General features: G+C 40.1%; 2 protein-coding genes across 12 annotated transcripts in view; one reads left to right on the top strand and one right to left on the bottom strand.

The window, feature by feature from the left end:
• Positions 1-860: 860 nt before the first annotated feature.
• shisa2b (shisa family member 2b) lies at positions 861-11,028 on the top strand. The gene is made up of 2 exons (XM_077509408.1): positions 861-1,595; positions 9,899-11,028. Exons 1-2 carry the CDS (start codon positions 1,298-1,300, stop codon positions 10,459-10,461), a joined length of 861 nt encoding a protein of 286 aa, XP_077365534.1. The 5' UTR covers positions 861-1,297; the 3' UTR covers positions 10,462-11,028.
• Positions 11,029-13,911: 2,883 nt separating this feature from the next.
• The window catches only part of atp8a2 (ATPase phospholipid transporting 8A2), a 59,778-nt gene continuing 50,412 nt past the window's right edge, over positions 13,912-23,277 (bottom strand). For 10 of the 11 annotated variants that reach the window (XM_077509329.1, XM_077509330.1, XM_077509333.1 and 7 more), the window contains 4 exons: positions 22,033-22,121; positions 21,851-21,955; positions 16,092-16,183; positions 13,912-15,964 (listed from right to left, as the gene is read on the bottom strand). In XM_077509329.1, coding sequence (XP_077365455.1) covers positions 15,870-15,964; positions 16,092-16,183; positions 21,851-21,955; positions 22,033-22,121 — 381 coding nt within the window. In that variant the 3' untranslated portion in view covers positions 13,912-15,869. Of the gene's footprint in view, positions 15,965-16,091; positions 16,184-20,566; positions 20,598-21,850; positions 21,956-22,032; positions 22,122-23,277 lie in introns of all 11 variants that reach the window. The other variant, XR_013280959.1, reaches the window with a different exon arrangement.

Here is a 23,277-nt window from a genome sequence, read left to right as displayed (position 1 = left end):
CAACTTACTAGCTTCTAATCTATTTGCATTTTTTCTTTTTGTGTGAAAATGACGGTCACATCCTTGCGCTGAGAGCATCATGGCAGATGTAGTGACTTTTGGGGCACGTTAAATAATAATAAAAGAAAAAGAATAATGAATCTATCTTTGACATGAGTATTGGAAACGGAAGCGATTCAAAATATAAGATATTTTTCCCCTTCGCAGTTTGTTGTGTGAATTTCTGCACGTTGCGACGGACGCCTCTTGACACCAAAAGCACTACGGGAAATGTAGTAATTTGGGCCAACCAAAAGCGTCCGCACTTTCGGGACGTGTGGTGAATAATAAATGTAAAATAAATGAAACGCATTTAAAGATAATACCGACACCAATATAATAAAGATACTAGCTAAAAATATTTGTTTGATTTTTTTTAATTGTTATTATTTGCCGTGCGACAATGTGCTTTCGCCTTCCTCCCACTAAAAGCATGATGGGAAATGTAGTATTTGGCTTTACATCTGACGCTACTTTTTAGTGTACTTAAAAATGTCTGAATTAGCTGGTACACTGTCAACGTTACTACCGAAACACATTTAATAGTGAAAACGCCTTTTATAAAACATTTCGATTCAAATAATGATTCGAAGTGAAATGTGCACATTCGTGCACTAGATGGCGATGTTACAATTCATTTGAAACTTCCCTGACGTGAGCCAACGTACTTCGAAAAGTTACACAAGTAACGAATGCAGACAGTGTCATTATTTTAATATTTATGTTCAAAATGTAATCTATTCATAAAACAATTACAGGAACTTTTATAGGGCGTAATCCGTTAATAAGAGTTGACTGGTGCAATTTTACCTGGTCAGTTGTCATCCCAAACTTTCTCCACGCCCCACTTGTGACGCAAAGTAGGACGTCCCGAGCGCATCAGCTTGAAGTGACCCCGCAGGACTTGGCCTGGGCTTCACTTGTGCTCTGTTCTCGTCGGGACGCCCCAGCAACATGCGAAGCGCACCACTCACGTTTGGAACAGCCGGTCGCAGGACCACACGGGAGGACATTGGAGACTCCTCTACTTTTCCCCCAGACTGGATTTAACGCGTGACTTGAGAAAACTCGCACCTGGAGACCAAACTTGATCCTGGGAGGATAAACGCGTGGAGTCATTTTTTGGAGACGCAATTACCGCACAGGAATTCTCAAACAAATGCCAGCACCGAAGTTGCGCATCACTCCTTTTCTTAAGTCCCACAGCTCCCCTCATAGTGAATCCTAGCGGCGGGCCTTTCTTTCTGTCGCCCGCAGGATGTGGACCGAGGGGCTCCCGGCCGCCGTGGTCGTGACCCTCCTCCTGGTCACCATCGACGTGCAGGCCAGCGGGGAGTACTGCCATGGATGGCACGACGCCCAGGGAGCGTGGAAGGACGGCTTCCAATGCCCGGAGAAGATAGACGGCGTGGACGCCATCATTTGCTGTGGGAAGTGCGAGCTGCGGTACTGCTGCTCCAGCACGGACGCGCGGCTGGATCAGGGCAGCTGCGACAACGACAGGCGGGCCCTGGAACCCGGCAGCGAGGACAAGGAGACGAAGGACTCCGGTGCAGGTAACGAGCGTGTGTGCTCGGGTATTATTCATCACAGGGAAAGGAAATCAGTGCTGAAAAAAAAAAAAAAAAGAGTTTAGAAATAGAAAGTAATTTATAAAATGTAATCCATGACACATTACTTGTCACTGCAAGTAATCAGTTACAATTTTTCTTTGCACCTTCAAGACATCAAAACAAAACCTTCTTGGCGCTATTACGCCACAATCTCCCGACAATGTAGGCGCACCCCCAAATAAAAAAAAAATAAAAAAAAATTAAAGCTTTTTGGATACTGAGAGGGCAGTTTTCCAAATTTTTTTCAACCACGCACCCCCAGCAATGTTCCAACAAAGTTGACGCACCCCCGCTACCCTCCAGATGGACACTAAAAAGTCAAATTAAAGACTTTTAGAAGTGTATCTACCAAATCTGGTTACTCAAAGCGCAGTTTTTTTACAAACTGTTTACGCCACGCACCCCCTTTAACATCCCGACAAAGTTGGTGCACCACTTACCCTCCACATACACCCTTGAAAGTAGATAATACAAAGGCCTTTGAATACTTTTAGAACAGGATTTCACAAACTTTTTAAGCCATGTACTCCCTGTAACATTCTGAAAGAGTTGGCGCACCCCCCCTATCCCCTTTACACACCCTTACAAAAAAAAAAAAAAAAAAAAAAAAAAAAAAAAAAAAAAAACCCAAAAAAAAAACCTTATTGTCTACTTAAAAGTAGGACTGGGAATCTTTGTCTCACGATTCGATTCGATTACGATTTTTGGGTCTACGATTCGATGCAGAATCGATTTTCGATTCAAAATTTTTTGATTGACAAATGATTTCTGCTTCAATTTACAGATATGCACAACATTGTCATGATGGACTCCAGCCTGCTTTGCAATACAAAATGACAAATAGATATTAAAGTGTCTTTTTTTTTTTTTTTTTAAAAACAACATTTATTAATTTTGTATTGTAAGTGCCTTTTTCCACAAAAACAGCATGTGGGGTATAACTGCCTTTTCCCCTTCTTCTTCATTTCTAATTTAAATAAAATCGATTTTTGGATATTAACTCATTAGCTCCCAAAAACGTATAAATACGTCATATTTTAAATGTTTTAAGTGCCCCAAAGACGTATTTATACTCTTTTTTTTTTTTTTTATGCCAGAGCATAGAGAAGGCTTTGATGCAGTCTCTCTACTGCAGAAAATGGTTGAGTGGCAGCAGAGTATAAGAGATCAACCAGGCCATATTAAAACTACCACAGTTTTCCCACAGTTCTAAGCAGAATTGTGAAAAACGACGAAACTTAGCTATGTTCTATTGCTAATTGCTGCACAGCGGAAACAGATAGGAATGTACTTTTTTTCCCTGATAAAAGAAGAGACTCGAATCTCTCTTTTGGTATCTACCATATTTTTATAGTAATGCAACATAATATTTCGCGGGCCTTGAAAAATCAGTCAAAATCCAGGAAAACACTTAAGTGGTTGGGAGTGAATGAGTTAATAACGATTCGATTCGATTAATAAATGAGAATTTCGATTCTTTTATGAATCGATTTTTTGGCACACCCCTACTTAAAAGACAAACTTTTTCAGCCATGCACCCATTCAATACCCTGACAGAGCTGGCGCACCTTTTCTATCACACAACCTAAAAATTCCGCGCCGGCAGACAGTACTCAATAAAAATCAAAGATGCAAAAAGGAGTAAAACCACGTCAAAAAATTTGCAGACCATTTTGAAAAGCCATCTGGATGTGTTGTATCGATATACATCTGAACTGGGATTATACTGGCTCACTCTCACGAGGTCTTAAGATTGGATTTGGAGTGATTACACGGTTCCACTTTCCTCCCATGAAGCGGTCCGTGATGTGTACAGTACGTCCTTGTTGAGAGGCGCATCAGCTGCCGGCAGGTTGGCAGCAACAGCTGCACAGCAGACTCGGGGGGTGGACAGCTACATGGGGCTCCCAAATGGTCCTAAAGTGCACTTTTAAAAATAGAATAGCGTTTGTCGGGCGCTGCCGGAATCAAGTCGGGACTTGAAGCGTGGACAGTCGCTCAGCTGAAAGGTGCTGACAGCTCCACCCGTTAAAACATACGCACCTTCTCAAGTCATCTTTCATTTTGGTATCCTCCCAATTTTTAAGCCCGTCATGTGCTGTTCAGAGATTCGCTCTCAGCCAAGGTGACATTTAACATTATGTAAGGCTTAGTTAAAACAAATTAAAGGTAAGTGGTTATTAATATGTTGAGATAGTCACTATAAACAACACAGATTTTATATTAAATGTAAACAGCTGTCCTAGAGTCCCTTGAAAGTCTCCATGTAGTAATACATAGTTGACTTTCAATTAAAATATCACATTGGTAGATGTTTTTCAGGTTAGAAATATAAAATCTGTGAGCTTGCTGACAGGGTGGACACTGACAAGGTGAACATTTTTGGCTAATTTTAGCATTTGGTGAGTACATTGTGGATCTGGGCCTTAACTCTGCAACAGTTAGCAAGCTATACTGTTCTAATAAATATAATTTGAAATTCTGGAAGGTTTATATCAGTTGAAATGTCATCATGACAGGGTGGACATTTGTTTTAAGCAGATGTTATGCTGTTAGAAATGAATATTGTTTAAGCTCTCACCCTGTTTCAATAAATTAATTGCAAGCATATAATATACCGCTGGGTGTAAACAACAACATTTGTCAATTTACTGAAAAGGTGGACGATGACAGGGTGGACATTTTTTTTTGGCATAGTATGGTATAGTATTTATTGAGCGCATGGTGGACCTTTTCCTGGCAACAGTTTGCAAGCTAACTTCACAGTTTTAATAAAAATTTGAATGGTTTGACATCAGTTGCTAATTCACTATGACAGGGTGGACATTTGTTTTAAGTAGATGTATAGCTCTCGCCTTTTCTTTTTCATTAACTGCAAGCAGACAATGTGCATGTAAACAGCAAAATCATTGAGTGTACTGACAGGGTGGACATTTAGTTAAGCTAATTGTACTGTAGTGTTTGAATGAATAGATTTTGAATTTCTCATATGTTGTATTATATCATATCAGTTGATATTTCATTATGACAGGGTGGACTTTTTTGGTGGCCCTTCACTTTGCAACATGATTCAGCTCACAAGCTGACTGTGATGTTTACACACAGTTTGAATTTCGTGAAGGCCTTTGTATCAACTGTTCTTTCACGATGACAGGGTGGACAACATTCAACTGGAGCATATGCCCCAAAAGTGCGTTCACCCGGGTGAAAATATTCATCACCCAATAGACCAAAATACTTTTGTATTTTTATTTTCATCAAAAAGTCCAGGAGGAAAGAAATCTTCTTTCATGTGCACCCCTGATAATGTAATCAAAATGGCGGTCATATTCTGAAGAAGAGCGCGACTTGTCCAGCTTTTTATTTGACCCTCATTTGTGATCACTGCAGGAACTCCACTGGCTTCCAGCCAACCTTACATTTTTACCCCCCCACCCCCCTTCCTCACTTCGTACAAGGCTCAGTTGCATTTTATCCATTTTCCTATGCTTTACAGGCCATTAATCACTCAAGGCAAGGAATACACAGAGCGGCTTTGATGACTAACAGGCAGGATGTTATTAATGTGCTCCGCCATGGAGAAAAACATGTGGCGTTCAGGCAACGGGAGAATGCCCGCAGGGCGCGGGTTCGAGCCGCCCGTGTTCCCAAAAGCGGATCGGCGACAGGTGTGGAAAAATTACATTTGCAAACCATTTTTTTTTTTATATCTCAGTTGTAGACATTTGAAAAGACTTAGCGCTCCTTCGTTTATCAGCTGTGACGTGAATTTTAATCTTATAAAGTGGTGGAAAATCTCCCTCATGGTTCAGGCATCTGTAGGTGGTTAGTCCAGCCCAAAGCGTTCAGATTTACAGATTAGGAGGCTTACCTTTATGTGCACTGATGGATGGAGTACGCGGTGAGGTGATACTCGCATGCTAATGCATCTTTTGTAATAAAAGAAGTTTGCATTAGGGCAATTTAGGACAGGACAATTAATCAAATTCAAATCGACACGAGGAAAAAAAGTACTTTTGTTATGCTAACATGCTAATTTTAAAGCAAAGGGCCTACTTTTGGCGGTAAAAAGTGAAATTATTTTCCTGCCAAGTACACATCCTGTTCTAAAAAACCTGCCTTGGATAGTATAGATCGTACTACATGTTGGAGTCATAAAACTTCTCTGTCAGGTGTCAGTTTCGCAAGCGGCTTTTAGCACTCACGCTAACTCAGCGAAAGGACTTGACATTATGAAAACAAAAATACGAAACCCTGATAAAGAATACAACTTGGTCGGGTTAGCATGGGAGAAAACAGGACGCTTGACGCCCATATAAGTACAGGAAAAAAAAAAGGGCACTGACCCCCCCAACAGCCCCCGTATGCCCCCCCACACCCAAGGGACATTACCCCTATATGTGTAGCCATAACAGACTTATACAAAAGTTCCTGTGAGAAGCTGTTTATTAGGAGAGAAGTGTCAGGTGAGATTTGCTAGAAGTTGACACCTCACTTCTGGCTTTGGTGTCACCTGCCCTCCTCCTCCTCTTCATCTCTACTTTTTAAGTCCGAAGCCTCGCATGCTGTAATCTGTGTTAATACCGCTCTGCTTTTGATGGGCATTGAGAGGAAAAAAAAACAAAAAAAGACTGCAGACAAAAGGTAATTGGAGCTAGTCGCCTCGGTCTCCATGTTACGCCCTGTAACACTCCCGCAGAATGGAACATAACCGCCGACCCCGCGGGGAAGGAACGATAAAACGCAAGAAAATCGCTTGTGACGTAACACTGGACGTTACTGTTTTGATCGCACACACTGGAAATGATACAGCACGAAAATCAAGCCATATGTAATGTAAATGTTTCCCATTCTAAGATTGTGATACTTTGCAAGATAAGCAACTACATTACACTACACAAGGGTCGCGGGGGGTGCTGGAGCCTATCTCAGCTGGCTATGGGCAGTAGGCGGGGTACACTCTAGACTGGTTGCCAGCCAATCGCAGATTTTCACGCTATATGTCTCTCTCTCTCTCTCTCTCTATATATATATATATATATATATATATATATATATATATATATATATATATATATATATATAAATTCAATAAATAAATAATATAAGAATAATAATAATAATAAGTACAGAAATAAGAAATATAAGAAAGATTTCATAATAAAAATATCCTCTTTTTTTTTTAATACATGAAAATATTAGGCAAAAAAAATACATTAAAAATCTAAAATACACAAATGGTGGTAAAAAAAACAAACATTTCAGACTAATGCAGAAAGTTAAGCATGTACAAAAATATTACATAAAAGATATATTACTTGGGGGAAAAAAAAAGACAACCCATCCAAAAAAATAAAGAATAAAACAAATAATTGCTGCATTAAAAACCCAAATATGCCAAAAATTTGTTTAAAGGTGATTAAAATATGAGAAAATATACACTAAAATATATTAATATAAACAATACAGAAATACAAATAAATAAATAAATAAACCTGTGTGTGAAACCACAAAAAAATATTTGGGAAAACAAGTAAAAACAAAAAACAAAAAAAAAAGTACAGTAGCGTCAAAATTAGAGCTAGAAACTATAGATAAAAAAATACATGTAACAAGATTAAAAAAAAATTTAATAGAAAAAACAATTACTGCATGAAAAATACAAAAATATTACACAAAAAGTGAAAACCAAATTTGTAAAAATAGAAAGAAGATCCTAAAAATAGACAAAAATTTAATGAAAATGATAGTTATCAATGTGCTTGCTAAATGCCCAAAGCGAACCGGCTTCTTTTTTTTTAATGCCCCCCCAAAAAATATTTTGACAAGAGTGGTGATGCCCCACCAAAGCACGCCCATGCTTTCTTTATGCATGTCCTCTTCTTCTATTTTTTGCATCTTCTCCTTTCTGTTGCTTTGCCAACTGCTTTCACAACAAACAAAGCAAATAATAAAGCGACAGTAACCCAATTTTGTAATGCAAGAACTGTCCACTGGTCTTATTTGCAGTATAACAGGCAAAGGTGGCCCGTTCTCTCCAGTTGCTCTTTTGGATATAAAAGTCAGCCAGACGAGACGGGCTCGCTTCTTTGATTTTCATTAAATCATTGAACGCTGAATGCCTTCTTTTCTTTAAGCACAAGCCAAGCGCTGCAAAGTCCAGCCAGGAATAACTGGCTCAAGAATGTCAACCCCCCCCACACACACACAAATACCTGGCTTGCACTCGCTGGCCACTTCATTAGGTACACATCGCCAAAAGATTTGTTTGGACTTTTATAAAGACTGCTTTAAAAGTATGCTAACCCCTTTGGCATTTTTTTTAGGCTGTTCAGTGTCGATGGCGGCGCGCCAACTGTCAGGATGTTGAACCGGGTGCACTGCGTAGTTTCAAAAGTTTGGGAAAGGCAGCTCGGAAAGGGTTTCTGTTGGCTTGTTTCTTCACGGTGTTTACGGCGGATAGGGTGGGTCCAAATCCAAAGGGACGGTTACAAGAATTTGGGAAAGACCCCTTTAAAAGTACCCAAAAGGCTTTGTTAGGGTGTGCGCCAGCTCTGTTGAACTTTTGAAGAGGTTGATGCTTAAAACGAGAGGCTGCGCCGCAGTGGGAGTGGTCAGTCATGGCCGATCAAAACAGATATTTGAAGGCTTTTGAATCAATAGGGAAAAAAATCCTATGCATAAAAAAAATAAATAAAATAAAATATAAATGAAATGTAATTCATTGGGACACAACAAAAGACATTTGGGCTTTGGAAGTGTGACAAATATGACTTGTGAACAACAATTAGATATTTACTAGGGGTGTCAAAATGAGTGTGTTAATTTTGAGTTAATTTTAAGTTCCTTTAACACCACATTTTTTTTATTTTTTTTTTAAACGCACCATTAATGACTTCCCGTGACTTAGGAAACCTGTACTGGGAGAATTCCAGTCGCAACGCAGCAGCCACGCCCACATCAAACTTTTTAGCAGTAATAAATTTAATAATAATGCATATATTTGTGGACACTGGGGTCAAGTTGTATTTTAAAATTCTAAAATTGTGCAGAATTACGTGTTAAAGATTAGATAGCTAAGCTGTCACCATCTTACAAATCCAATTATGCCATCTAGTGGCATAAAAATGACTGCAACACAACTATCACATATATATATTTTTTACAGTACTGTACATCTTTTTAACTCATTCACTCCCAGCCATTTTCACTGGAGCAATCCCCTTCGCTCCAGGCTGTTTTACTGGATTTTGACTGATTTTGCAAGGCCCACAGAATATTGTGTTCTTTTGCAATAAAAACATGGAACCTACCAAAAAACGATTAGTCTCTTCTTTCATCAAAAAAAAAAAGTCTATTCCTATCTGTTTCCGTTTGCAGCAATTAGCATTAAAATGTAGCTAAATGTAATCATTATTCACAAATTTATTTAGTATTGTGAGCAATTGAACTTTTTTTCAATATGGCACTGGTTGATCTCCTTTACTCTGCTGCCACCTGCTTGCTGTTTGTGTAATAACTACCATTTCTTCAATCATTCTGTATGCACTAGCATTAAAAAAATAAAAATAAAAAATCATTTAAAGAAAACATGTAAATACGTCTTTGGGACACTTAAAATATTTAAAATAGAACATATTTATACGTTTTTGGGAGCAAATTAGTTAATGTTTAACTCAATTTTATGAATTATGAAATTACTTATAAATGACTGAAAGATGCAGCCATATTTCTATTAGTTTTTCCACTTTTATGTTAACGAGTATGAAACTTGGAAAAAAATTGTACATTTAAAACAGATGTAAAATTGGCGATTAATAACTACTGAGGTTATGCGATTAAAATTTTTTAACCGCCCTAATATTTACCATTTCAATGATACTGTCAAGAATTCAAATACTCATATCAGCAATATTGACTTTGAAAATGAAACTCATTGAAGTACATTTACTGTTAGCGACCAAATGATGTGAAAATGACCCACATACCACTACACACCGTGACAAAGTACCCAATAACACGAAGTACAGGGGACACAGCGGGACACTGAGGATTAGACGAGATCAAAACAAAATGGAGACGTACTAATGAGCGTCTCGGGCTCCCCGGGGAGCAAATCCCGCCGCACTTTTCGCTCCAAGCGCTTTGTGTCCTCGCCTCAGCCAATCAGCACTCACCTGTCAAGACAAACAGGAAGTTGAGACGTTGTGGGCTTCTTACCTAACGTTGTGGTCTCCCTCTCACAGTTCCCATCTACGTCCCCTTCCTCATCGTGGGCTCCGTGTTCGTGGCCTTCATCCTGGTGGGCTCGGTGGTGGCCATGTGCTGCTGCCGCTGCCTGCGCCCCAAACAGGAGCCGGCGTCGTCTGCGTCGTCGTCGGCCACCGGGGGCCGCCTCCTGGAGACCATCCCCATGACGTCCAGCGCCGGCACCTCCAGGGGCTCGTCGTCGCGACAGTCCAGCACGGCCACCTCGTCCAGCTCGTCGGCCCCGCCCGCCAACCCCCGCCCGGCCGCCGCCGCCGTGATGCGGACGCAGGCTTCCTGCTGCCTGCCGCCCGACGCCAGCGTCTTCGTCAACATGCCCACCAACTTCTCGGTCCTCAACTGCCAGCAGGCCACGCAGATCATGCCCCACCAGGGGCAGTTCCTGCACCCGCAGTATATCGGCTACGCCCATCCGGTGTCCCCCGCTTTTTTGGACCCCGCCCAAGGCGGGTATAGACCCCTTCAGTCCCCGTGCCCTCCCCCTCAAGCCGGGGGCTCCAGTGTCGCCAGCGATCAGAAATACCCTCCGGTGACGGTGTGACGACCCGTCAAGCTCCACCTGAAAGCGAGTTCCGGTGCGCGAATAAGCCGAGCTCAGCTTACAAACGTGGGCTGCAAAATACCTGCACGTATGAAAGATTTGTGTGTTTGTACCGGTGATGACCGCGGTGATTTATGGTGCGCGGTGCGTAAAGGTGCGTGATGGCAAGCGCAGACGGTCTCCCTGCAGACTATTTCGACGCTAATGAAGTGAGCGTGGCGCGCCGACCGTGACGCTCCAGACTGGTTCCCCCCCCCCCCCCCCGCCGACGCCGCCCCGGCGTGAGAAAGCGCCGACGTCACCCAAAGGACGGCGAGGCGGCGCTTTGAAGACGATACCCCCCCCCGCCCGCGTACCCCCCTCCTCCCGTGAGCTGGGTTACTGGATTTAACACTCGCACAGTTCAGTGCGTGTGGCGAGAAAACAAGCAGTCGCCCGTTGCCTTCAAAATGCAGGAATGTGCAGTCGCTCGGAATAATCTGCAGCAAAACAGCTTGTGTCGTTGGTGGTGCACTAGTGCCATTTTTTTTTTTTATCTCAACAACATGGATCAAAATAAAAAGTCATTTTCAGGGAGCTATGGCATCTTGTTTGCTTACTTCAATCAAAATACACGAAAAAAAGAATTTTGGATACTTTTAGAGAAACCATTATCTGCACTACTTGGCGCACCCCCTTACTCCAAAATCACTCAAAAAGTCAAACCAAAAGCTTTTTTTTCCCCCAATACTTTTAGAGAAGCATTTCACAAAGTTTAAAGCCACGCACCCCCTTTAGCATCTCAACAGAGTTGGCGCACCACCTATCAGCTAGACACCAAAAAAAAATAAAAAATAAAAAAATCAAAGAATCTTGGATACTTTAGGGCAGCTTGTCACAACCTTTTAAGTAACGCACCCCTTTCAACATCCTGTAAGTGTTAGCACACCTCTTTTATCACATACACACGACGAAAAATTCAAAAGCCTTTTGGAAACTTTCAGAGAAGTATTTCTACAACGGATTTGACGCACCCCCTACCACAAACTTACTCTCAGCAAAAGATTTAGAGCAGTCCTTTGTAATTTTTAAGCTATTAACCTTGTTTGACATGTTTGAGTTGGCGCACCCCCTCTACGATTCATACCTCCTGGAAAAAAAAAAAGACAAAAAACATTTCACACACTTTTAGCATACTCTAATCCAAATTTTTTAAGTCACCCACAAACTTCAACATCCCAAAAAAGTTGGTGCACCCCCGCCACCATGTACTACACCTAAATAAAAATAAAAAAAATTGAAAAGCCAAAACACTTTGAGAGCAGTCTATTCCAAACTTTTAAAGTCATATTATTCCTTGAAGAGCTCAACGGAGCTGGCGCACCACCTCTGCCCTACACACACCCCTTAAAAAAATGTATTACCAAAAAATAAAAATAAAATAAAAATAAAAACTTGGATATTTTTTGAGTAGTTTCTCAAAAACATCTTAAATTATTCATCACTTTCAACATCCCAACAAGATGGCGCACCCCTTCCTCTATGCACACCCTTTTAAAAAAAAAGTCTTTTTGGATACTTTTCAGCAGTTTATTGCAAATTATTAATTATATTACACATAATTATATAAAAATCCTTTAAAATCATGAGAGTTGGCGCACCATCTCCTACTCGAGCCCACCGGCCTGTAGGTTGCCCACCCTGGCTCTCAGCTCAACAAGTGCCAATAGCGTGTTCACCATTTTTTTTTTGTTGTCATATCCTTAATCCCCTCGCAACGACACATTGGCAGACGTCCCGACCGCCCACAGCGGACGCTGGAACAAATTGCCATCACATCATCAGAAGCGTCCGGCGGGACGGAGAAGAACCAGGAGGAGGAGGTGCAATTTTGGCAGGGAAGCGTACTTACAGTTAAGTAGCTCCGGGAGTGGATGGATTCTCCATATTGCAGCAGCTGCAAGTCCAGGAAGGTGGGCGGGAAAGGCATCTCCACTTGGACACCAGAGATTGGGAGGGAAGCATTTGTCATTCATTTTAAAGGTCTGCATAAATTTGACACCCAAAAGCTCGGGGAAGGAGTGGACAAGAACCATACAACAGGAAATCAAATCTATTGAGGTGCACATGTCAGTACAAAATGGTGACACATCATGTTTTTGTTGCTCTATATAGACGTATATTAGGGTTACAATTAAGAACGTCTGTCAGAACAAAAAAAAATTATAATTTGAGACGCTGTGACCAAGAAAATGTTTCTTTCTCTGATTTCCAACAATTTAAAATTATTAATGATAAATTTTAAAATATTTACATTTTCAAAATGAAAACACAACTTTAAAAACTATTATTAGTTTGATTATTTCCTGTAGGGAAAAACTGATGAAAAAATATAACTCATACATTTAAATGTCATTTGTTTCATGATGGGGACCGTTTTATTATTTCCTATAGGAAAGTAGTTTCAACAATTAAAAAAGAAAATGATTTTTTTTAATTTTTTTTTATTTTTATTTTATTTTATTTATTTATTTATTTATTTTTTTTAGAAATTATTAGAATGTTATAAAAAGGGTTTAAAAAACCCCAGCAAAAATAAAGAAAAGAGTTAGTCTTTAAGTTTTATGATGGCAAGACTTTTCATTCGAAATTATTTGTTCTAAATCCCAAGGGAAATTTTGTTCTACATATGGGAAAAAAAGGCATTTTTTAATTTTTAAAAGGTCAAAAAAATGCAATTTTAATTCAACTCAACTGTTTGTAATTACTAGTTTTGAACATAAAATATATTATTTTCTTTTTAAATGGTATATCAGCTGCTCCTTTTCAAGTTTTATGATGGCAATGATGGCGAGTTTGACACTAGAAATGATTATCATTTTCCAAGGAAAATTCTTAATTTAAAATAAATAAATTAATTAATTAAATTTTTTTTTAGCAACAATGATTCCAAAAATGTGCTTTTTTTTATGTCTAAATATTCATTTTAATTAAAATATATATTTTTTTAAAGAGGAGATAAATCAGCTGTTATGATGACAAGGGAATTTTTACTTCCTATAAGATTTGATTTCCCTCAAAATGTTTACAAAAAAAAAAAAAGATTTACGGCAATAATACCATGTGAGTATAAAAACAAATGCAAGAGCCAATCATTTAAAAATATTCATTATACATTTTAATTTAAAAAATTAAATAAGCTTTTTGTTTTTAAGTTTTAGTCTAGCAAGACCCTGAAACTCCTCAATTAAGGAAAATGTTTTCCTAAATCTGACCGCGTTGTGTAACAAAACATTATTTTTGCCCCAAATTTTCCACTTTCCGCACATAAATATCAACTAAGTGATCACACGAGAACGGAGCAGACACTCGCACAAAACGGCGATTGTGAAAGGCGGCCAATCGCGTGACTTCTCTGGGACCAATAATAATAAGAAGCTTCTTACAAACAAATCAGCTGCAGCAGACGCGTTTTGGGATTGATTCGATTTAATGATTAGGACTCGGTCGGTCGGACGGACGGACGGACGGGACAATCCGTCCACTCTCTACAAGCCGTCATCGTCGCATTCCTGAAACAGGGCGCCGTCCACACAACAAGACGACACATTCACAAAGAAATGAACAAAAAGACAAACAAAATACACAACCAGCAAAAAAAAAAAAAAAAATCCCTTCTTATTGTTTTGGATGCATACTAGCGCTCGTTCCGTGGATCGCCGTTTCAGCATTTATTCAATATCCTACTAGTGCATTGAATTGTCTGTATACCACAGCGCACTCTGTTCTCACCAGTAAGACAATTCAGCACATTAGTAGAACTACATGTTACTTGTGAGGCAAAACTAGTTGACATCTGTGTGCAGAAATGTCATATAGTGGAAGGCAGTAGTGGAAAATACACGAAAAGTGAGTCAGTCACACTAGCGCGCCCTTGTTGTTCTACTTGTATGTCCTTAGTCATTCCAATAGTGTGCCTTAGTTATTCTTAGTGCTGTTCCGATACCGTTTTTTGGCCCCCGATACCAATTCCGATACCTAGCTTTGCAGTATCGGCCGATATCAATACCTAAGGTTTTTTAATTCCCTCAACATGAAAAAGCTGTCCTGCCATTGGTTCAGAGCATATCATAGATCGGCATGCAGTGAACATGTCACATATCAGTGAATGTCGTGCACGAGCAAGACACAAGATGCTGTATCCAAAATCCTATATTAGTGTTGGTATCGGCATGTTACTTGTTAGTACTCACCAATACCGATACCACTGTTTTAATGCAGTATCGGCACCGCTGCCGATACCAGTATCTGTATCGGAACAACACTAGTTATTTTACCAGTGCGCATTAGTTGTGCTACTAGAGCACCCTAGCAATCCTACTCCTACGCCTTAGTTGGGCTACTAGTGCACTTTAATCATTCTACTAGTGCACTTTAGCAATTCTAGTACCCTGCCTTAGTCATTCTATTAGTGTGTTTTAATCATTTTACTTGTGCGCCTTAGTCGTCCTACTAGTGCATGTCAGTTGCTCTATTAATGCACCCTAGTAATTCTACAAGTGTACCATTGTCATTCTACTAGTGTGCCTTGGTCATTCTACACTAGTGAAACTTTATAGTACTAGTGTGCGCTCATCATTCTACTAGTGCATAGAAATGCCATACAATAGTAAAAGGCAGTAGTGAAGATCACTACTGAGAGTCATTCTACTAGTGCAGACAGCCTATTTGTTCTACTAGTGCAGAGGAAAGTTATAGGTGGTGGGAAAAGTGTCACTCGTAAGTCATTCTACTAGTGTGCCCTAGTGTGTTAAAGTGTTTTAATAGTGAGGACAGAGCGTACTAGTAAAGTGACAATTCAGCACACTAGTAGGATATAGAATAAAGAAAACGGCTTGCCATACTAGAACATTCCTTCTCTAGGACTTTGGAGTACAAAAAACAGACACACACACAAAAAAAAGTTGAGCAGTGGAGATGGGCAAGATAGGAAGTGAGGCGATAAGGAAGATGGATGCTCCAGTAGTTGTTTGGGGAGGGGGGCAAGAGGTCGGGGGTCCGAGCGTTCCGCCTCAGTCGCATCCCCTGTGGTGTTTGGCAGCGCTCGGAAAGGAATTCATCCGCGCGTGTTTATTTGGACGTCCGCGCACCCCCACCCTCCCTGTTCCCTTCTGATGTCGGCATGTGATGACTGAATTGTGAGGGGTGGGCGGTGCGTTAGTGGGGGGGTTGACACACAGACATACACATGCACAGGCGGGTACAGTGGAACGCACCAATCAGGCTTTTCCGAGCAGTCTCTGACTTGCGCTTGTGTAAAATCTCAGTTTACGTTTTTTTTTTTTTGGGGAATAATCCATACGCTTGGAGTCCTGTTGCCGTGGCAACATCTGGCGGCGGGGGGCGTGGGGGGGTTTCCGTTCAGTGGGTCAGATGCTGGGCCGCTGGCGGGTGGTGTCGTAGGAGCGCACCACCTGCGATTGGGACACCACGCCGTGCTCCTCCTGGGAGAAGGCGTAGCCGTCTGTGGGCGGGGAGATGGCGGCAGGGGGGGAGGGGTCATGCGGTACGGCCAAGTCGGTAGAGTTAGCGGACCGATTTGTGCCCGATCACCGGCAGCAAAAAAAAAAAAAAACGCGCTCGGTACTCACGCGTGACGGGCTGCTGCAGCGAGTTGGAGCGTCCGATGCTGGAGGGCGTCTTCCTAAAGACTCTTGTCAGCAGATGGGCACGTTCGTTTAGACTGCGGGGAGACGCCACAGGACAGGAAGGAGATGTTTCATTTCCAAATAAAAAAAAAAAGGAGGGGGCGAGGGTGGTGATGTTGGTGGGTAGGGGGGGGCACACACACTTAAGCGCTAACTATTGACTCTACTGGGTCAACATTTATTCTGTTTACGCTTTGCAGAAAGCAGCTCGGACAGCTTGGCGCACAACGAGGCGGTTCAACAAGAGCGTCCTTGAGGACCGCAACTGACACAAAAATGAGAGTTGACGTCTTTTTTTTTTTGGGTTCAAATATGACAGCACAATTTGTTTTTAAGTCGACTCATTTTCAGCAGTGTATAGCAGTCGGCAACATTTTTTTGCACACGGACCAGCAGGACTGGACTGGCACAAATAACCGGCCATTTTGACTTACGCCGGGCTGCTCATTCTAAATTGTGGGCTGGTCTCTCGGGGTAAAATGGAGTAAAATAATAATTGAATAGCACCACATAGACCGGCCAATCAGGCATCTGCCCTGTATGCCAGATGGCCAGTCCAGCCCTGCAGACCAGACATTTCGACGGACCAGCAACTAAAAATGTTTTTTTTTTTTTTTTAATTTATCGGAAGTTGCTCGAGATATCATACAATTCTGAATTCCTCAAATGAATTTGGTAAATATGTCTCTGGAAGTCAATGAAATGTCATACCAGTGATAATCAATAACTTTCAATGTTTGGTTTTTTTAGCGCAACAAAAAACAACGTGCGAAAAAATAAATCGGAAGTTAGGACTGTGCAATTAATCAAAATTTAATTTTAAAAAAATCAAACAAAAATAAAAGATTATTAATACTGATTTTGAGTTGTTTACATTTATATATTTGCACCTTTTTTATTATTACATTTAAAAATGACTAATTTTATCAATCTTGTTTGGTCCAAAAGAAAGTTGCATAATTATAGTGTTTCATTTGTCTTATTATTATTAGTTTTTTTTTTTTTTTACATGTTTCAATATTTCTTGTGTTGTACTAAAAAAACAAACAAATGATTGTCCTAATCGTGGTATAAATTATTACCAAATTAACAATCAAGATTATTTCCTTCATAATCAAGCAGGTCTATCAGAAGTTGCCGTTAACATCGTGCAATTCTGAATTTCTCAAAGAAAATTCGGATAAATGTCCATAAAGTCACTAAAATGTCATTCCTCCGATAATCAAAGGATTAACTACTTTGATTGTTCTTTTGCTTTTTGCTAAACTAGCCTCAACAAGAACTAGGTGCGAAACAACAAAAAAATGACATCGGAAGTTGCTTCTGACGTCGCACATTTCTGAATTTCTTAAATAAATTTGTCATTAACTCATTTACTCCCGGCACATTTTTCGCTGTTAGACTGGATTTTGACTGATTTTTGCAAGGCCCACGAAGTATTGTGTACTATTGCTATCAAAACATGGAAGCTACCAAACCAAAGATTAGAGTCTCTTCTTTCATCAGGAAAAATAAAGTATGTTTCTATCTGTTTCCGTTTTGCAGCATTAGAATATAGCTAAGCTCATCATTATTCACAAATCTGCTTAGAACTGTGGGGAAATCAGCTTGTTTTCAACATGGCTCTAGTTGAGCTCTTATACTCTGCTGCCACCTGCTGGCCGTTTTTGCAATGACTACCATTGCTTGAAGCATTCTCTTCAGCTCAGAGGCTGCATCAAAGCCTTCTATCTGCTCTAGCATAAAACAAAAAAAAAAGTATAAATACGTCTTTGGGAGCATGGTAATATTTAACTCATTCACTGCCATTGACGGAAAAAGACGTCAAATGATGCATTTTTTTTGCTGGTCTGGCAATGAATGTGTTAAAGTAGAACGCATTTATACGTTTTGGGGAGCAAATGAGTTAAGTCACTAAAATTTCATTCCACTGAAAATCAAATGATTAACTTGGCGTACTTACGCTTTTGCTTGAGCGTATTTGAGACACTAGCTTCAACAAGAAAAACGTGCGAAAGTAGTTTACATCGGAAGTTGCCTCTGATGTCTTACAATTCTGAAATTGTCAAAGAATTTTTTTTGGGGAAAAAAAATGAATTTAAAGTCACTAAAATGTCAGTCCGGTGAGAATCAAAAGATGCACTATGCATTTTCTTAGTTTTTTTTTGCGAAACTAGCCTCAACATGAACAACATATGTAAATAATACATATCGGAAGTTGCACCTGACTTTGTGCTGAATAGGTCAAATAAATTTGGCAAACGTTTCTGTTGAACCATCCAGTGTAAATAAATCCAGCCTAAGGAAGGATCACCTAAAAATCCTTCGTTTCTGTTTAGCATTCCAAACCGAACCATACGGCGTTGTTGAAACGTATCTTTCGTCAAACAGGACGTCCACAGTGGACCTCAGCTCGGGCAACCCCCCCCTTGGTCCCCCCCCCCCCCAACTCTCAGAGAAGAAGACTGGACCCTCTGTGCGAAGACCACACGCCGTCACGGCTCCTCTCGTCTCCCGTCGAACAAAAATAACGAAGCGCCTCGCTCGTATTAACACCCCCTTGGAACGCCTCGTCGTCAAGTCACCGCTGGGGCCGCGAACGTGTCCGCCATGATGCGGATGAATGGAGCTCTATGCCCTAAAAACAAGGGAGGTTTTCCTGGGAAGGGACGCCTTTCAAGTTTAGGGAAAACGAAAAGGTCTTTAGCCAAAGCAAATGATGTCTGTTCAATCGAGTAACCTCAAAAGTCGGTGAAAGTTCAGTCCTACAAGCTTCAAAGTATTGCTTTTCTTTTTTTTTTTTTTTTAAACCACTTATCCTTGAAAGATACACTTAAAAACTAAAATAAAACCAAGAATGAATATCTCAAACAAAGTCATTTGGCGCAATTGTGTGTTATACATTTTGACCACTAGTGCAGTTAGCTAGCAAGCTAGCATTTGCTACACCCGGCAAATACATATTTCCTGGATACCACAATTTACACACAAACTCAGTGTTGTTGTTTAAGTACTCAAGCAAGGAGGTGACATCACGGACGAGCCCGCCGTCTGTTTGCCGAGCCAATAGGAGCCTCGGATGCCTGTTAGCTTGCGAGCTAACTAATGGTTAGCGTTCACAAACCCATGTTTTGTGACAAAAATCTTGGTAAAAAGGTGGGTCATTTTTATTTTATTTTATTACCAGGGAAAATATTTTGCAACTTATCCTCCATTGGCCAGGGTTATTTTTGAATTAATGAGTATTGTTATTGATGTCCTTTATAAAAGAATTTTGGTGTTGTGATGTGATAATTGTTGTTCAAATACGTTTCTAGGAGGGTTACAACGAAAACCATTATTTTAATGATTTAACAGGATATTCTTTCAAATTGAGAGTGCAAAATTCACAAATTGATAATGATTCAGTTACTGGTTTACTTGCTGATGACTTAAAATGGACAAAAAATGTTGATCTCTTTTTTTTTTTTTTTTTTTTTTTTTTTTTTTGCCTAAATCATCTCCTCATGATGCAAATGGTTTCTTTTTGTGTGTTTCCTGAATAATCTTTAAAAAAAAAAAAAAAGACTTGGGCGATTATTTTAAGAGGGCGCAAAATTTCTGATTTTGATTTTGGAAATATTTTTACTGTATTTGGATTTGGACAATTTCAAGTTAACATCTCTAAACGATTCATCGATTATGAAAAGAGTTGTTGATTACTTGTTACACTTCCAAATTGTAGCCAATCAGAAGATTGTGCCTTTTTCAAAATGTATTGAAACCCTCAACAAGAAGCACATGAGAAGTTAAGATGAATCAGACTTTGTCCCTGACGCTGTAAAATCCACAATTCGGCAAAACGTTATTTTTTAAAACATGCTTCTAAAGTGGCAAAGATGTCTATTGCAAAAACCAAGAGAGCTTTCCTGGTAACGTGAGCCTTTAAAATGAAGGGAAGGAAACTAGCGAGCCTTCAGCCAAAGCAAATGATGTCCGTTGAATAAAAAACATAAAGGATGCGCGTCATTTCAAACTTCACCCTCGGGGATTCTCCTCCGACCTTTCCACATCTCTTCCCAACCTACAAACACAGATGTGCTGTTTCTTACAATATGTCGCCTATACTGCAACTCCTCTCATCCCGGATGATGAGTGGCGAGCTTCCTCGCCCGTTTCGGACCTGAGGAAAGCGCACGTCGGGCCTCTGGAGGGAGGCGGGAGGGGACCCGCCTGCTCATAGAAAGCGGCTTGTCTCCGCATAAAGGCACCATTTGAAGGCGGGGCCGCTAATTGACGTGTAAGTGCGGCAGCAATCCGCGTCGTCGACGTGTTAACGACGCACTTTGGGATTTCGGAGCCAAACGCTTTGCTTACTTTCTAGCACCGCTACACACACACCACAGACACACCACAAAGTTCATCTAAAGACAACACACCAGGTCCGTGCAGCAGGTCAAATTGGTCCACCTATGGAGCGTTTCAATTTTTCAAAAAAAAAAAAATGAGGGGAAAAATGGAAACGATGAGCATGCAAAAATAAATGAGGGTGAAAGGTCATGAGAGGTCAGAGTTCACACAGCCGGACAGTTGACACGCGGGAGCTACTACCTCCGTGCCGCCTCTACGGGACCTCGGCCTTGCCTTTGGTTCTGATGATGATGATGATGTTGATGATTACAGTTATAATGAACTCAAGTCTTTCACTACATGTTCCTGTATGCTTGACTTTATGGCTATACTCAAATTAAAAGGAAACTTAATACAAATACATACTGTCTAAAGAAAATAAAGGGATTTTAAAATAAAAATCTCATTACAATTTTAGGCATAAAAATAAATTAAATAATAATTGGGGAAAATAAAATATAAACATCATATAATAAAATCAAAAGGAGCACAAATAATGTTCAAATACAAAAGATGCACAACATAAAAAATGACTTATCACTAAATGTATTTGTTGAAAATATTAATAAAAAAACAATGAAAACAATAACTAGGGATGGGCGAGTACTGATATTGGACCCATACAAGGCAATATTTTCAAGGTATCGGTATTCGCGACTAGAAATTACAAATAAGAATAGTACATTGCCAATAATTTCATGAAATTGTCAGAAAAATGCTATCTGGGATACATATGTCATTCGTTAAAATGATCTATCGTTTTTTTTTCCTAGTGGTATCAGTACTTGGTATCAGTATCGGTGACTACTCAGGAGGTGAGTACTGGTATCGGTCTGAAAAAAAATGTGGTATCGAACATCCCTAGTAACATCACAAGAATTATTTTTTTTTAAATCAAATAAAGCTAACATGGAAAATGTAAAGAAATACAATGACCTAAATTAGGAAATTACTAAATATATATATATTAATAAATTAAAAGAAAATACACAGTAAAGCATAGAATTGAACACTACATAATTAAAAATTAAAATATTTCCTGATTCATGGATGATGATCAGCTCCATCGTGGTTTAAATTCAAAATATGTTCATGTGTTAAATGAAACTATGAAAATATACATTAATACTAAATGTATTCAAAGTGCACTATTATCGATATCCTCACCACAATCTAACAGCTTCTTATCTTTGAAAATGATGGTGATTTTTTGGGGGGCATCATGTATCCTACTCTGAATCGGTTTGCATAACGTGTACGGTGGCCTGATGCGGTCAAGCAAATGACGCGGAAGACCGCAACCATGCGGGTACCTGCGTCCGCTGGCGTCCCTCAGCACCGCCGCACCCGGGTCCACGGCGCGAGCCTCCAGCTCCTGCACCTCCTCGAGAAGCGTCTTCCTCACGGAGCGACGCACCCTGACAACAAACGCGGTGATTGGTTCAAAAAATATTCATGCGTGTGTGTGCCGATCGTATTCGTACGGTTTACTTACGCCGCCCAAACGAAGTCCTTGAGTAAACAGACGGTGGGCACCAGGAGCAGACCTAACCAGAAGTACCAGCACTGCATCACGCTGGCAGCCTGTCAGGAAGACACACAAAACATTATTTCGTTTTAGTTTTGATAGAATACAAAATACATTTCCATAGCCGAGGAATTTGCGTGAAATGGCTGCTTTAAACCAAAATGGCTGACTTCCTGTTCAATTCCCAGCATGAGTCTTTGAGACTGTTTTGTGCTTTGTTTTGTGATAGACATGTTCAGCAAATTTCATGTTGATCAGTGAAACTGGTGTCAGGGGCTCATTTAAATTTTTTTTTTTTTAACTTGCTATTTCACCCTGGAAATTGAAATGGCTCATTCAAACCAAAATGGCTGACTTCCTGTTCAATTTCTGGCATGGGTTCTTGAGACTTTTTCGTGCATTGTATTATAATAGACATGTTCACCAAATTTCATGATGATGGGTGTAACTGGTGTCGGGGTGCTAATTTTTTTCTAACTTACTACTCGCCCCGGAATTTGCTTGAAGTGGCTGCTTCAAACTAAAATGGCCGACTTCCTGTTCAATTGCCGGCATGGGTTCTTGCGACTTTTTCATGCGTTGTGCCATGATAGACATGTTCACCAAATTTCACATTAATTGGTGAAACTGGTTTCGGGGGCTAATTTTTTTTTTACTTTCCACTCGCCGTGGAATTTGCTTGAAATGGCTGCTTCAAACCAAAATAGGCGAGTTCCTGTTCAATTACCGACATGGGTTCTTGAGACTTTTTCGTGCATCGTGTCATGATAGACATGTACACCAAATTTTATGTTGATCGGTGAAACTGGATTCAGGGGCTAATTTTTACTAACTTACTACTTCACCCTAGAATTTACTTGAACTGTCTCCTTCAAAACAAAATGGCGGACTTCCTGTTCAATTCCCGGCATGGGTTCTTGAGACTTTTTCATGCGTTGTACTATAATAGATATATTCACCAAATTTCATGATGATGGGTGTAACTGGTGTCGGGGGATAATTTTTTTTTCAATTCCACTTGCCCCGGAATTTGCTTGAAATGGCTGCTTCAAACCAAAATGGCCGACTTCCTGTTCAATTCCTGGTATGAGTTCTTGAGATTTTTCTTTTTTGTCTTATTGTCATCTCAATTAGTGAAACTGGTGTCAAGGGCTAATTTTTAAAACTTTTCACTTGCGCTAGGCTTTGTCCAAAATGGCTGTTCCAAAACAA

Source organism: Festucalex cinctus, chromosome 20 (assembly GCF_051991245.1).
Source record: "Festucalex cinctus isolate MCC-2025b chromosome 20, RoL_Fcin_1.0, whole genome shotgun sequence".
NCBI classification, from domain to species: Eukaryota; Metazoa; Chordata; class Actinopteri; order Syngnathiformes; family Syngnathidae; genus Festucalex; species Festucalex cinctus.
This window is presented reverse-complemented; position numbering and strand designations above follow the sequence as displayed.